General features: G+C 37.9%; 1 protein-coding gene across 1 annotated transcript in view; it reads right to left on the bottom strand.

The window, feature by feature from the left end:
- Nucleotides 1-345: 345 nt before the first annotated feature.
- TYR (tyrosinase) overlaps nucleotides 346-16,146 on the bottom strand; it is a 105,810-nt gene continuing 90,009 nt past the window's right edge. The window contains exons 4-5 of the mRNA XM_055581575.1: nucleotides 14,790-14,971; nucleotides 346-972 (exon numbers count right to left, since the gene is read on the bottom strand). Of these exons, the coding sequence (XP_055437550.1) occupies nucleotides 746-972; nucleotides 14,790-14,971 (409 nt within the window). The 3' untranslated portion in view covers nucleotides 346-745. The remainder of the gene's footprint in view (nucleotides 973-14,789; nucleotides 14,972-16,146) is intronic.

Genomic DNA, 16,146 nt, shown 5'->3' with positions numbered 1-16,146 from the left:
CTACTAGCAAATGTTTCACAGCATTTTAAACATTCTGTAATAAAATAAAGTCCTTTTTAGAAGATATTTTAAAAGCGCTATAATAAGATTATTATCTTTATTGTCAACACCTTTGGTGAGGACATCTTGAGGCAGGTACTTAGCTTGATTCTTTGTAGGAGAAATGTCCTTGATGTCAATGACCTTCAAATGTACAGTCAAAATTATGGCAGGAAAAGTCTGAAGACTATTTTTTACTTGAATTCCATAACATATTTTGGAGGAAGAATGAAAATAAAAGGGGAACATTATGCTTTCTTAAGATAATTGGAAAGTATTTATCAAGCTCAAAGGAGTCAATTAGTGTAAATTTGTTGCTATTTTATTAAAATTAAAGAAAGGGGGTAATAAAAGGAACAAGTCATTCCACAATCAAGAGGAAAAGAATCACAATCGTTCCCATATTTTACAAGAGCATGTTCATTCAGATACAACTAGCAGTTACTTATTACCAAATGGCATCCTTTCCATGGAAATATGAGCTTGAGAAGAACCCTTCGGGGAATGATCAAAATCCAGCAAAGCAAGCACAGGTGGCTTCTACCTGAGTAGGAGGAGGGCTACATTTTGTATTGATAACAGTTTTGATAAGGATCTCCAGAGACACATGCCAAGGATTTCCTCTGGGACATCCCCTGGGGACTTTAACATCATTTAAGTTATAGCAAGGTCAGGTTTTTTGCCCCAGCTCTATTGCCTAAACCTTTCATAAATGGCTCTGATACATCAAATTGTGGTAATCCTCTTTTTCCATGAGCAGGGGCTGCTTTTCTTCTGGAAGCTGGTTTCTCTTTCGACGACATAACAGGCTAGTAAGTCCTCCCAGCACAGCAGTAAGGACAGACCCAACCACAGCTGCCCCAATGAGCCACGGCCAGATTCGTTGTGCTTGTTCTAAGTAGGGCTTAATGTAATCTTGAAAAATGTCCGGTTCTGAAATAGAAAGACATCCCAATGTTTTTACTATCATCATCATCACCATCATCCTTGCTGCATACTTTGGAGTCAGAGGCTTAAGTCTGAATGCCAGCTCTGCTACTCACTAGCTGTAAGAGCTTGGGGAAGTTACACCTAGAACCCCAAGGCTTCAGCGTCTTCAACAGGAAAATAGGAAAACAATACCACCTTGTCTGGATGTTTCAAACTTCATAGATAGTATCTGACCTGTAAATTGTATAGTGTCTGCTCCCTGCCAGCTACTCTAACTCCTCTAGCTGTTTATAGTTATTTGACTCCATATTTCTAAATAATAGGCAAATACTACTATCTCTTAATTTCTCGAGTTTATCTCTGGAGTTTGTCATGCATAAGTAATTATTTTAGCTCTCTCACAACTTCCCTTTTCTCCATCTTTTCAGTATAATAACATCAGGATTTGGGGCCAAATCCACATCTAGGACTTTCATTATTTTTAGTATTTAAATTTGATTCACAATTGAACCTAATAGTATTCTATGATTACATTATGATTACATTTCTTTCTCACATCATTTTCCTCTTGGAGTTGCTTGATTTTAAAGGAACCATCATTATTTACAAGACACTCTAAAATATCAGTTTTGTGACACAAAGGAAAGAAGAGAGTGTATCTTGGGCTTACCTTGCAAAAAAATATGACTTTATGTGACTCAAGTCTTAAGCAAAAGTAATGCATGTAACTTTGGGGTAGTTCCCTAAAAAAGAAAAAGGATGCCTTCTCCTTTTCCCTTTTCTCCTTTCAACTAATGCAAATAGCATGCTGGTGAGCCAGCACAGGTCATGTGATCAAGGGTACACCCCAGGTCTTATAGAACTACAAGGAAGCAGCGGCTCTGGTCCCTGAAATTATGGAGCCCGTATTTGACTATATGCCAAGACTGCTATTTGACCAATTAATAAACTAACTTATCTGGGCCATGGATATTTGAGCCTATATCTGCTCCCCAACCTTACCTTCCCTCTGTGGCTGATGTAGGAACTGTAACAGCTTTTTTTTATAACCTATTTTGTTGGCTACAACTGATTAGTTCTGAGTGAACCACTGACTCCAGATGGGCCAATCAGAATTGGCCATTACTCAGAATTCACTGAGGAGAATTGAGTCCGGTGACTCAGGAGCTGGTAACAGTCTTAGCGCTAGGGAAGGGTTGGGGAGGGGAAAATGAGAAAGGGAAAGAGAGAGAGAGGAGATAAATCTTTAGACTGCTTGTTTCCTGGTTCCTACTGTTTCTCTGTCTCAGCTACATTTTTGTCTTTTTTACATTTCTAGTGTTCATTCCTTCCTTGGGTTCTGTAAACCACTAAATTAGCTTTTTATGTAATCTTGTTTCTATGGCGTTTCTGACATTTGCACTTCAAAAAGTCCTAATTATTTTTAAAGGTTAATTAGATTTCTGCAGTAATAAAAGATGGAGTAAGTACCTTAAGATACTCTGAAATTACAGTTATATGAAAGCTATGTTATCATAAAAAATTACATCAACCAAATAAAAAGAAAATGAGTATTAGTTTATAAAATAACTAGGAAAGAATGGGTAGCAACATGTTGTGAATGTAAAATGAGAGTCTCAATGTTCACCATAAACTCAAGAACTCAGAACAATTAAAACAAGAGAATTTGTTAAAAATTAATTTTATATTATATTTCAATCTTCATTCGAAGGAGAAAAAAGTGGCGTTTCCCTGACTTAAGTGGGACAGAGCTCAGACCCTGTCTGTTTCCCCTGTTACTTTCCGCATTCCTGTCCTTCGCACAGCCTTTTGCCAGCTGTCACTAAGATACTTTTAATATTCTTAGGTTCCATTAAGCATAATTTGAAAAATATAGCCAATTAATGTTTCTCTTCATCATGAAGGGGCAATAAGCTCCAAAGAATTAACATTATAGAGTAAATAATAATAACAATTTATAACTTTGAATTAATAAATTTAAATCTAAGAAATAAAAGCTAACAAAACTAAATTTTAAAATGTGAAAAATATTTTCATCAAACATAAAAGTTACTGTTTTAATACATTTAAAAATCATATTGAAAATGAGACTACAAATGCTTAGCTTGCATTGCTATTAATCACTTCACTATATCATGCATTTTAACTGTGACAAAATGCAGATACATAGAGGTTACATAATAATTATGATTTTCTTTATTGCTTGCTGCTCAGCTCAAATGCTTTCAAAGTTTTAAAATACTATTTCTTTAGGTGTCCTTTCCGGCTTATTTTATGATTTCTCTACTTTGGTTCATTTCAAGTGGTTTTAAATTTTACTGTCACCAGTGGACTATCTTCTTTGAAACAACCCGTGTTTCTTAATGGCTTCAATCTAAACTTTTGACTTTTCCTTCTCAGTTATTTGTTTTGCAGCCTCAATAGTGCTCCTGTAAATTATTTCTTAATATAAAAAGTTTTCTATTATTTTTACCTACTTAAAATTTCATTTTTCTTGTTACCTATTCTCTATAGAATAATTATATAGTTTTCTATTTGGTGCTCTGTCATTTCCAGCATTTCAAGCATTATTCACATGACCATTTATCTATACAAGAAATGCATAAGGTAGTTAGGAATCATTATCCTAATTTAATGAATTCCCAACCTGAAACTTAGAAAATTTGCCTGTAATATTTAAACTCTTCAATGTATGTGTAACGTTAGGTATGATGCCTTTCACATAAAAAGTAATTTATAACTATTATTTATTACTCTCATTTTATACTGTTCATGGGGTTCTCAAGGCAACAATACTGAAGTGGTTCACCATTCCCTTCTCCAGTGGACCACATTCTGTCAGACCTCTCCACCATGACCTGGCCATCTTGGGTGACCCCTGCATGGCATGGCTTAGTTTCATTGAGTTAGACAAGGCTGTAGTCCATGTGATCAGATTGGCTCATTTTCTGTGACTGTGGTGATGAAAAGGCAAAAAGTTAGGATACTGAAAGATGAACTCCCCAGGTCATTAGGTGCCCCATATGCTACTGGAGATCAGTAGAGGAATAACTACAGAAAGAATGAAGGGATGGAGCCAAAGCAAAAGCAACACCCAGTTGTGGATGTGACTGATGATAGAAGCAAGGTCTGATGCTGTAAAAAACAATATTGTATAGGAACCTGAAATGATAGGTCGATGAATCAAGGCAAATTGGAAGTGGTCAAACAAGAGATGGCAAGAGTGAACTTCAACATTCTAGGAATCAGCAAACTAAAATTGACTGGAATGGGTGAATTTAACTCAGATGACCATTATATCTACTACTATGAGCAGGAATCCCTTGGAAGAAATGGAGTCATAGTCAACAAAAGAGTCCGAAATGTATTACTTGGATGCAATCTCAAAAACGACAGAATGATCTCTGTTCGTTTCCAAGGCAAACCATTCAATATCACGGTAATCCAAGTCTATGACCCGACCAGTAAAGCTGAAGTTGAACGGTTCTATGAAGACCTACAAGACCTTCTAGAATTAACACACAAAAGAGATGCTCTTTTCATTATAGAGGACTGGAATGCAAAAGTAGGAAGTCAAGAAACGCCTTAAGTAACAGGCAAATTTGGCCTTGGAGTACAGAATGAAGCAGGCAAAGGCTAATAGAGTTTTGCCAAGAGAATACACTGGTCATAGCAAATACCCTCTTCCAACAACACAAGAGAATACTCTACACATGGCCATCACCAGATGGCCAACACTGAAATCAGATTGATTATATTCTTTGCCGCAAAAGATGAAGAAGCTCTATACAGTCAGCAAAAACAAGACTTCTGACTGTGACTCATGAAACCTTATTGCCAAATTCAGACTTGAACTGAGGAAAGTGGGGAAAACCACTAGATCATTAGGTATGATTATACAGTGGAAGTGAGAAATAGATTTAAGGGACTAGATCTGATAGACAGAATGCCTGATGAACTATGGACGGAGGTTTGTGACATTGTACAGGAGACAGGGGTCAAGACCATCCCCAAGGAAAAGAAATGCAAAAAAAGCAAAATGGCTGTTTGAGGAAGCCTTACAAATAGTTGTGAAAAGCAAAGGAGAAAAGGAAAGATATACCCATTTGAAAATGGAGTTACAGAGAAGAGCAAGGAGAGATAAGAAAGCCTTCCTCAGTGATCAGTGCAAAGAAATAGAGGAAAACAATAGAATGGGAAAGACTAGAGATCTCTTCAAGAAAATTAGAGATACCAAGGGAACATTTCATGCAAAGATGGGCTCAATAAAGGACAAAAATGGTATGGACCTAACAGAAGCAGAAGATATTTAGAAGAGGTGACAAGAATACACAGAAGAAATGTACAAAAAAGATCTTCATAAGATCCTCATGACCCAGATAATTATGTTGGTGCGCTCACTCACCTAGAGCCAGACATCCTGGAATGTGAAGTCAAGTGGGCCTTAGGAAGCATCACTACAAACAAAGCTAGTGGAGGTGAGGGAATTCCAGTTGAGCTATTTCAAATCCTAAAAGATGATGCTGTGAAAGTGCTGCACTCAATATGCCAGCAAATTTGGAAAACTCAGCAGTGACCACAGGACTGGAAAAGGTCAGTTTTCATTCCAATGCCAAAGAAAGGCAATGCCAAAGAATGCTCAAACTACCGCACAATTGCACTCATCTCACACACTAGTAAAGTAATGCTCAAAATTCTCCACGCCAGGCTTCAGCAGTACATGGATTTCCAGATGTTCAAACTGGTTTTAGAAAAGACAGAGGAACCAGAGATCAAATTGCCAATATCTGTTAGATCATTGAAAAAGCAAGAGAGTTCCAGAAAAACATCTCTTTCTGCTTTATTGACTATGCCAAAGCCTTTGACTGTGTGGATGACAATAAACTGTGGAAAATTTCGAAAGAGATGGGAATACCAGACCACTTGACTTGCCTCTTGAGAAACCTATATGCAGGTCAGGAAGCAATAGTCAGAACCAGGCATGGAAAATCAGACTGGTTCCAAATAGGAAAAGGAGTCCATCAAGGCTGTATATTGTCACCCTGCTTATTTAACTTATATGCAGAGTACATCATGAGAAATGCTGGGCTGGAGGAAGCACAAGCTGGAATCATGATTGCTGGGAGAAATATCAATAACCTCAGATATGCAGATGACACCACCCTTAAGGCAGAAAGTGAAGAAGAACTAAAGACCATCTTGATGAAAGTGAAAGAGGAGAGTGAAAAAGTTGGCTTAAAGCTCAACATTCAGAAAACTAAGATCATGGCATTCACTCCCATCACTTCATGGCAAATAGATGGGGAAACAGTGGAAACAGTATCAGACTTTATTTTTTGGGGCTCCAAAATCATGGCAGATTGTGTTTGCTCCATGATATTAAAAGACGCTTACTCCTTGGAAGAAAAGTTATGCCCAACCTAGACAGCAGAGGCATTACTTTGTCAACAAAGGTCCATCTAGTCAAGGCTATGGTTTTTCCAGTAGTCATGTATGGATGTGAGAGTTGGACTATAAAGAAAGCTGATTGCTAAAGAATCGATGCTTTTGAACTGTGGTGTTGGAGAAGACTCTTGAGAGTCCCTTGGTCTGCAAGGAGATCCAACCAGTCCATCATAAATGAGATCAGTCCTGGGTGTTCATTGGAAGGACTGATGTTGAAGCCGAAACTCCAATACTTTGGCCACCTGATGCAAAGAGCTGACTCATCTGAAAAGACCCTGATGCTGGGAAAGACTGAGGGCAAGAGGAGCAGGGGACGACAGAGGATGAGATGGTTGGATGGCATCACCGACTCAATGGACATGAGTTTGGGTAGACTCCAGGAGTTGGGATGGACAGGGAGGCCTGCCATGCTGAGGTTCATGGGTCACAAACAGTTGGACACGACTGAGCGACTGAACTGAACTGAACTGAATTCTTATTCCAAAGTAGTTCCATCAATATTTCAAATGAATCAGCTTGCAATAAAATTTTATCTCTTTCAAACTTGTTTTGGTCACTGATTTTATTCAATTTTCTCTTCTGGATTCCCAGATTCTTTTCTTCTATGCTCCTTTGTGACACTTGGCACAATCATCTGTGTTATAGTTATTTATATATGTGTCTTACTTTTCAAACTTGATCACAAACTCTTGACAGCAAGTAGTGCATCTTTATTTATCTTTCATTCTTCTATTTATTTATTTATTCATTCATACAGCAACATTTACTGAGACACAATATATGCCATGTGGTTGTTCACACATGTGAAAGGATCAGAGCCCCTGGCCTGAAGGAAACAATAACTGGAAGAGGAGCCTGACAAGTAAACAAATTGTTTTAAGAACAGTGCTGTTCTAATGAAAGCATGTAAAAGATATAATGGGATCACAGGGAAAAGACCTCCTCTATCTGTCTGGGGAGTCAGAGAAGGCATCCCAGGAGACTATCCCTCTGAGTAGAAAAATGAATTAGAACTTGAATGTAGGATGCTGATGGCAAGCCATTCCTGGCAGAAGGAACAGGATATACCTTTGCATACACATAGGCAAGCATAAGTGAACAAATCCATGAACAACAGAGACCTCATCAAATCCCGTGTGCAGAATGAAATATTCCAATTACTGTGCATGCCTCTTCCTCTCATTTTTAAAAATTAATTTATTCATTTTAATTGGAGGCTAATTACTTTACAATATTGTAGTGGTTTTTGCCATAGATTGACATGAATCAGCCATGGGTGTACATGTGTTCCCCATCCTGAACCCCCCACCCACTTCCCTCCCCATCCCATCCCTCAGGGTTGTCCCAATGCACCGGTTTTGAGTGCTCTGTTTCATGCATCAAACTTGGACTGATGATCTATCTCACATATGGTAATATACATGTTTAAATGCTATTCTCTCAAATCATCCTACTTTGGCCTTCTCCCACAGAGTCCAAAAGTCTTTTCCTTATATCTGTGTCTCTATTGCTGTCTCACGTATAGGGTCATCAGTACCATCTTTCTAAATTCCATATATATGCATTAATATATCGTATTAGTGTTTTTCTTTCTGACTTACTTAACTCTGTATAATAGGCTCAAGTTGCATCCAGCTTATTAGAACTGATTCAAATGTGTTCTTTTAAATAGCTGAGTAATATTCCATTGTGTATATATACTACAGCTTTCTTACCCATTCACCTGCCAATGGACATCTGGGTTTGTCCATGTCTTAGCTATTGTAAACAGTGCAAAAAAAACCAATCTCATTCACCATTGTGATGAAAAGAATAAAATCTTTAGGAATAAAAAGTGAAAGTGAAGTTGCTCAGTCATGTCCGACTCTTTGCTACCCCCATGGACTGTAGCCTACCAGGCTTCTCCATCCATGGGATTTTCCAGGCAAGAGTACTGGAGTGGGTTGCCATTTCCTTCTCCAGGATATCTTCCCAACCCAGGGATTGAACCCTGGTCTCCCGCATTGTAGGCAGACGCTTTACCAGCTTAGCCATTTATCCTTAGGAATAAATCTACCTAAAAAACAAAAGACCTATATATAGAAAACTATAAAACTATGAAAGAAATCAAAGATGACACAAATAGATGAAGAAATATACCATGTTCATGGATTGGAAGAATCAATATAGTGAAAATGAGTATACTACTCAAAGCAATCTAAAGATTCAATGAAATCCCTATCCAGCTACCAATGGTATTTTTCACAGAACTAGAACAAATAATTTCACAATTTGCATGGAAATACAAAAACCCTCAAATAGCCAAAGCATCTTGAGAAAGAAAAATGGAACTGGAGGAATCAACCTGCCTGATTTCAGACTATACCACAAAGCTACAGTCATCAAGTATGGATGTGAGAGTTGGACTGTGAAGAAAGCTGAGTACTGAAGAATTGATGCTTTTGAACTGTGGTGCTGGAGAAGACTCTTGAGAGTCCCTTTAACTGCAAGGAGATCCAACCAGTCCATCCTAAAGGAGATCAGTCCTGGGTGTTAATTGGAAGGACTGATGCTGAGGCTGAAACTCCAATACTTTGGCCACCTCATGTGAAGAGTTGACTCATTGGAAAAGACCCTGATGCTGGGAGGGATTGGGGGCAGGAGGAGAAGGGGACGACAGAGGATGAGATAGCTGGATGGCATCACCGACTTGATGCACATGAGTTTGGAGGAACTCTGTGAGTTGGTGATGGACAGGGAGGCCTGGCATGCTGCGATTCATGGGGTTGCAGAGTCAGACGTGACTGAGCAATTGAACTGATTGACTGAGAGTCATCAGGACAGTATGGTACTGGCACAAAGACATAAATATAGATCAATGGACCAAAATAGAAATCCCAGAGATAAATCCATGCACCTATGGACACCTTATCTTTGACAAAAGAAGCAAAAATATACAATGGAGAAAAGGCAATCTCTTTAACAAGTGGTGCTGGGAAAACTGGACAACCACCTGTAAAATAATGGAACTAGAACACTTTCTAACACCATACACAAAAATAAACTCAAAATGGATTAAAGATCTAAATGTAAGACCAGAAACTATAAAACTCCTAGACCAGAAACTATAAAACTCCTATAAAACATAAGTAAAACACTCTCTGACATAAATCACAGCAAGATCCTCTATGACCCACCTCTCAGAGTAACGGAAATAAAAGCCAAAATAAACAAATGAGACCTAATTAAACTTAAAAGCTTTTGCACAACAAAGGATACTATAAGCAAGGTGAAAAAACAGCCTTCAGGATGGGAGAAAGTAATAGCAAACAAGGCAACTGACAAAGAGTTAATCTCTAAAATATACAAGCAGCTCATGCAGCTCAATACCATAAAAATAAACTACCCAATCAAAAAATGGGCCAAAGAACTAAACAGACATTTCTCCAAAGAAGACATACAGATGGCTAACAAACACGTGAAAAGATGCTCAACATCTCCCATTATCAGAGAAATGCAAATCAAAACCACAATGACGTACCATCTCATGCCAGTCAGAATGGCTGCTATCAAAAGTCTGCAAAAAATAAATGCTGGAGAGGGTGTGGGGAAAAGGGAACCCTCTTACCCTGTTGGTGGCACTGCAAAGTAGTGCGGCCTCTATGGAGAACAGTGTGGAGATTCCTTAAAAAAACTGGAACTAGAACTGCCATATGACCCAGCAATCCCACTGCTGGGCATACACACCGAGGAAACCAGAATTGAAAGTGACACGTGCATCCTCCTATCATTTTTAAAATCAAATGTCAAGTCTTTTGAAATATATTAGAAGAAGGAAGCTCTTAGCAAAGTAGCACCATATAGAAAGCAGAAGTACATTTGCCAACAGGATTCAACCCATTTCGGTTCCATCTTTTAACCAGTTATGCATGTGACAAAATGACCTGCTACTCAATTTTTTAAAACATCGCTATATTCAATTATAAGAGAAAATGTTTTACTAAAGCAAGAAATTATCAGCAGCCTTTTATGGAAAACACTTGAGTAATTATAAACATGTCTGCCTAAATGATGAATAACTAACTGCCTGAACTAAATTATATTGAAAAATTTAAAGACATTTTTAGTAAGGTGGTTAAAGTTTAGCAATGAATAGAGATAAAATTTAAACTCCTTGAAAGTACTATAGGAGCACTAGAATAATTCATAAAATGGAAAATAGGCAGCTATTGTTGTTTATTTTAAAGCAAAACTTTTCTAAAACTTGTGCAAATTCACAGCTGTATGAAAATACTGTAAATACATAAAACATTTAAAATCAATTTTATTAAAAAAAATCTAACTATAAATAAATAATAAATACCATTAATCCCTTAATGTGATACTCCTTTCCCTTTTCTTCTCTAATACTTCTTATTGCCTTTTCGGTAAAAAGTACCCATTTGGACATTAGGGAAGGAACAATGAGGTGGAGCTTGGTAGGCTGCAGTCTACAGGGTTGCAAAGAGTTGAACATAACTGAGCATGAACACATGCATGCATACAATGAGGTGGAACATGAAAGTCACTACCACATTGTGATCGTAAAGGACTGTAAAGACTGGCAATTTATATGTTCATGTCTCTCACATCAGCATCTGCAGGCCACAATCTCTTCTGAGGTTCAAGGCCATCTAGCTACTCAGAGACATCTTGATTCTGATGTGCCATTCACCCCATTTCACTATGTAGCAGATACCACCTTGAGATTCTCTCCATGTCTGGCCCTGTTCCTGTTGTTACTGCCTTGATGAATTCAATCACCATTTATCATAGGCCAGAAAGCTTAAAGTCATCTCTAATATTTCCTTCTTTCTCACCTATTACATAAATCATTTTCCAAGTTCCATAAATTTTGCTTTCAAAATAACTTCAAATTCTTTTGTCCTTTCTACCTCGCCTCCTATCACCGCTGCTGCAATTCAAATTTCCTTCAGCTCTCCCCTGGATACTTGTAATAGCATTTTCATCAGCCTCCCTGAATGTGCTTTGCGACTGCCATAAAACTTTCTACAAGCTGCAGCAAACATAATCTTATGAAAACTCAAATTCGACCCTGATTTATTTAAAATTCATTAATGAATCTGTTATCCTAGCAGTATGGCCCAAATTCATGATCAAGACTCCCTTTTCAACTAATGAATTCCTCCTGTCATGGATATTCTCTGAAATGTCACTTCATTGACTCCTAGAGATAGGCACATCTCTAAATAAATGAGTCATTAGGAAAGTAGTGGTTTAAGGTCTTATTCTTTCATTAGGAGGAGACTACGTTGTTTGCCACTGTATTTGTAGTCTAAAAGAATGCCTTGTACAAGACAGTTACTAAACATATGTATGTAAAAGGAATAAATAAGCCAATAAAATCACCTAAAAAATACCTAGTGCAATAGAAGGCTTGAAATACATTCAGTTCAGTTCAGTTCAGTCGCTCAGTCGTGTCCGACTCTTTGCGACCCCATGAATCGCAGCACGCCAGGCCTCCCTGTCTATCACCAACTCCCGGAGTTCACTCAGACTCACATCCATCGAGTCAGTGATGCCATCCAGCCATCTCATCCTCTGTCGTCCCCTTCTCCTCCTGCCCCCAATCCCTCCCAGCATCAGAGTCTTTTCCAATGAGTCAACTCTTCGCATGAGGTGGCCAAAGTACTGGAGTTTCAGCTTCAGCATCATTCCTTCCAATGAACAACCTGTCTGACTCTTTGTGATCCTATGGACTGTGGCCCAACAGGCTCTTCTGTCCATGGGATTTTCCAGGCAAGAATACTGGAGTGGGTTGCCATTTCCTTCTACAACAGCCAAGGTAGAGAGGGGGACAAATCATATGTAGAAAAACTAGCATGCAGTTCTAACAAAGGAGTGATTAAACATGACTGTGTGTGTGTGTGTGTGTGTGTGTGTGTATATATATATATATATATATATATAATTATTTCATATCTGAGAGTTTGACACATAGATGAAGAGGATCAGAATTTAGCTAGAGAGAATAGTGTGATCAAAAGCATGAGCCCAAGAAAGAGTCTATTATGTTCTGGAAATGGAAATCATAAAATCCTGATGGTGAATCTTTGAAAGACTGTTATCAACATGTTCCTTTCTTTACACACTATGGGTGTTTCTAGAAGGAAGGGGAAACATGTCACTGGAGATGACCCTTCTTTTCGACTCACAGGAATTCACCCCCCTTATCACTTCTCCACACTCCACCCTTATCACATCTTAACCCTGTTCACAGTGATCTTAAGGTTTTCAAAGAACTGATCTCCTCCACCAGCCATTTTAGTCCTCTTCCTATTGGCTATGATCTTCAGATAAAACAGAACAGGTCAATCAAACCCATATCTGTCCAACTAATGGCTCCCCAAAGGGCAAGAGAATATTGATAAAATACAGATTCTCCTGTTGACCTTAAAGTGTGGTTCTGCTATGCCACATACTAGCTAGATGGCCTGGGACAAGTTATTCATATGCTTTACACCTCTATTTTCTCATCTATGATCTGGAAAAAGAAATAATAGTATCTTCATAAGGGTAGTTATGAAGGTTAAAGCAAATAATGCATACAGCACATCTAGAAGAGTTCATGAAACCTAAAAAGATTCATAATGTGTTGGCTATTATGAAGTGACTCAGTTTATCACATTTGTGTAATTTTCCATTGCTCATGCTTCTCAAATTGGACAATTTAGCATTCCAGAAATATATAGTACACTTTACACCTCTATTTTGTTATTCTTTTATTTTATTTTATTTTATTTTTTTTTAATTTAAATTTATTTTTAAACTTTACATAATTGTATTAGTCTTGCCAAATATCAAAATGAATCTGCCACAGGTATACATGTGTTCCCCATCCTGAACCCTCCTCCCTCCTCCCTCCCCATACCATTCCTCTGGGTTGTCCCAGTGCACCAGCCCCAAGCATCCAGTATCATGCATTGAACCTGGACTGGCGACTCATTTCATATATGATATCATACATGTTTCAATGCCACAGGTCTTTTATTTATTTATTTATTTTTGACTCATTATTTAGAGAATACTTTATTAGTTTCTATAATCAAACCCATGTAGATAAGACCTTACATAGTTAATACAATCTGCTACCTGCCCGCTCACCCTTCATGGCCTCATCTTGTTTTTCTAGTTTGAACTATTCTGAAGTCATTGCTTTCTCCTCTGTGCTCCCGTAGTATTCTGTTTATGACTCCTTTACTGCACTTAACACAGCCTGATGTTTCATAGTTTCTTTGCCAATGGCCTGATTTGTACACTGAATTTAGAGCTCTTTGAGGCTAGAGGTATGTCATTAATGTATGTGTCACTAAGGTGTAACAAGAGGTAGGAAGTTGATAAATGTCATTTATCTGTTCATTTAATTTTACTAATTTATTCACCTTTTCATGAATTATCCATGAATATAATTAGTGCTTGTTGAATACCTCTTATCCACAAGCTCTGTGTTGTTTTATTGCTTTTGACCATCTTCTGTTAAGTAGAGAGGACCCTGTAAAATTGAAATCTGGCTCTTACGTATGTTGGTATTTGATACTGGGAAAGTCACTGAGATTGTTTTAGCATCAATGTCCTCACCTCATTCTAGGGATAATAATACTTACCTAATATATTCTGACTAATAATACATGTATAGTATGGAGTAGACTCTCAGATTGTGGGGGAACTTTGCTATCTGTTCTTCATTTATCAAGAAAATACACACATACTTAAACTAAGGAAGATTATTTAAAGCCTGGGTATAGTTACAATCCTAGGCTTTTTAACACTACCTTAATCATAGTCATAGCAATTATTATTATTATATCTATTAGCATTATTATTATTAATAGGATTTAATATCAAAAATGTTCACAGGTTTTCTTGATAACCCTAGCAGGAAGCTCCCAAAGACGATTCTAAAACTGGTAGTTATTTTTCTTGTGCAGACTGCACTAGGTTCTTAATGCCCTTAATTATCACAATATCTCTTTGAGGTATTATATTCCCAATATCTTAGGTTAAGAAGCTGAAATTCAGGGAGTGGAAGTCAGAATTCCCAAGGTCACACCAAAGTCTGTTAGCATCAGGTCTCACACTCTCTGATTTTAATTCTTGTGCTCTTCCCAGGTTGCCACACACAGAATGCCTTATATTAAGCACAATGGATAATAGCTTAAAGATTCTTTCAGCTTGGGCCATGTAATAATAAATCAGTGATGAACTAAGGATTATAATGCACTTTCTAAGTTAAAACATTGGGGGATAACACTTTAAAATCATAAGGTTTTGCACACTCTCAAAAAAGATTGGTCACATCAGACTGAGCAACTCATATGAAAGAAACTGAGCTTTACCTGAATCTTGTATGTAGCTATAGTCGTAGCCTAGATCTTTGGATGAAATAAAGAAATCACCGTTTCTGTAGAGAGGGATGAAAGGAACCATGTAGGATTCCCGGTTGTGCCCAATGGGTGCATTAGCTTCTGGATAAACATCTTGAAGAGGATGATACTTTCGAAGCCACTGTTCAAAAATACTGCAGAGGCAAGGATTATTCAGAATCAGAAACATATTGTTGTTGAAGAAATATCTGGAGTTCTTAAAGTAAAATAACAAGGCATATCTTAAAATCTAAAGCCATGGAAATATACCAAACATAGTTTTCATGCTTTGAAAAGATTTTGTAAAGCCACAGTTCATGCTGTCAGGCCCTGATGAAATCCACTCATTTGAGAGAAATATTAGAGGATAATTTTGGAAAAGGAATTTCTTAGATGATAAGTGAAAGTTAAATGACAAGTTAAAACCCTTCTGAATGCCACAGAGCAAGTGTAATTATTGGCTGAGTGACAACCGAGACATAGTCATAAATAATATATGTCTCTTATCTCAAAGAAAGTTCACCCAAAGAAAGAACATGCAAAACTAAATTGGAATCAGTATTAGAAGTTGGCTAATTTTTGGTCATGGTAGGGGACTTTATTTCAACCTCCTTGTTATATTTAGAGAAGTATATGTTTAATGCGGGCTGTCCCTGTTGGTTCAGCAGTAAAGATTCTGCCTGCAATGCATCAGTCCCTGGGTTGGGAAGGTCCCCTGGAGAACGGCAAGGCAACCACTCCAACATTCTTGCATCTCATGGACAGAGGAGCCTGGTGGGCCACAGTCCATGGGGTCACAAAGAGTTGGACATGACTGAAGTGACTTAGCATGCATACACACATACTTCATTAAGTCTTGTTGAGAGAAAGAGCTCACCTTCCATGACAGAAGTTAAACATATTTAGCACTTACCATTTCCCAACTTCCCAGAAAGCTAGAGTATGACCGCACAATCAATACTCAGCCAATCAGACATACCCATTCAAGACTTTGTAACAGGAGATACTGACACAAAGAAGCAAGGACAATGGAAAAGCATTCTAGCAGTGGGCAAGGGCAGTGGTGCTAACATCATCCTGTTTATAAGCATGAGATCAGAGGTATCAGTAAAGGTAAGCGCTGCCCAGAGGTACCCTGTGTTCGAGAGCACAGCTTTGGCAGATGATTTGGCTGCTGCCCTCCTTTCTCGTTCTTACCTGTTTCTCAACCTGCATCTCCACGATCTCCTGAATTATCCATTATTCTTTCAGCAAACTTGTTCCCTTTTTAATTCAGCCAGAGTGAATTTCTGTTGCAAGCAATTAAAAACTCTGACAGGAACAAAAGCTA

Source organism: Bubalus kerabau, chromosome 5 (assembly GCF_029407905.1).
Source record: "Bubalus kerabau isolate K-KA32 ecotype Philippines breed swamp buffalo chromosome 5, PCC_UOA_SB_1v2, whole genome shotgun sequence".
Taxonomy (NCBI): Eukaryota; Metazoa; Chordata; class Mammalia; order Artiodactyla; family Bovidae; genus Bubalus; species Bubalus kerabau.
This window is presented reverse-complemented; position numbering and strand designations above follow the sequence as displayed.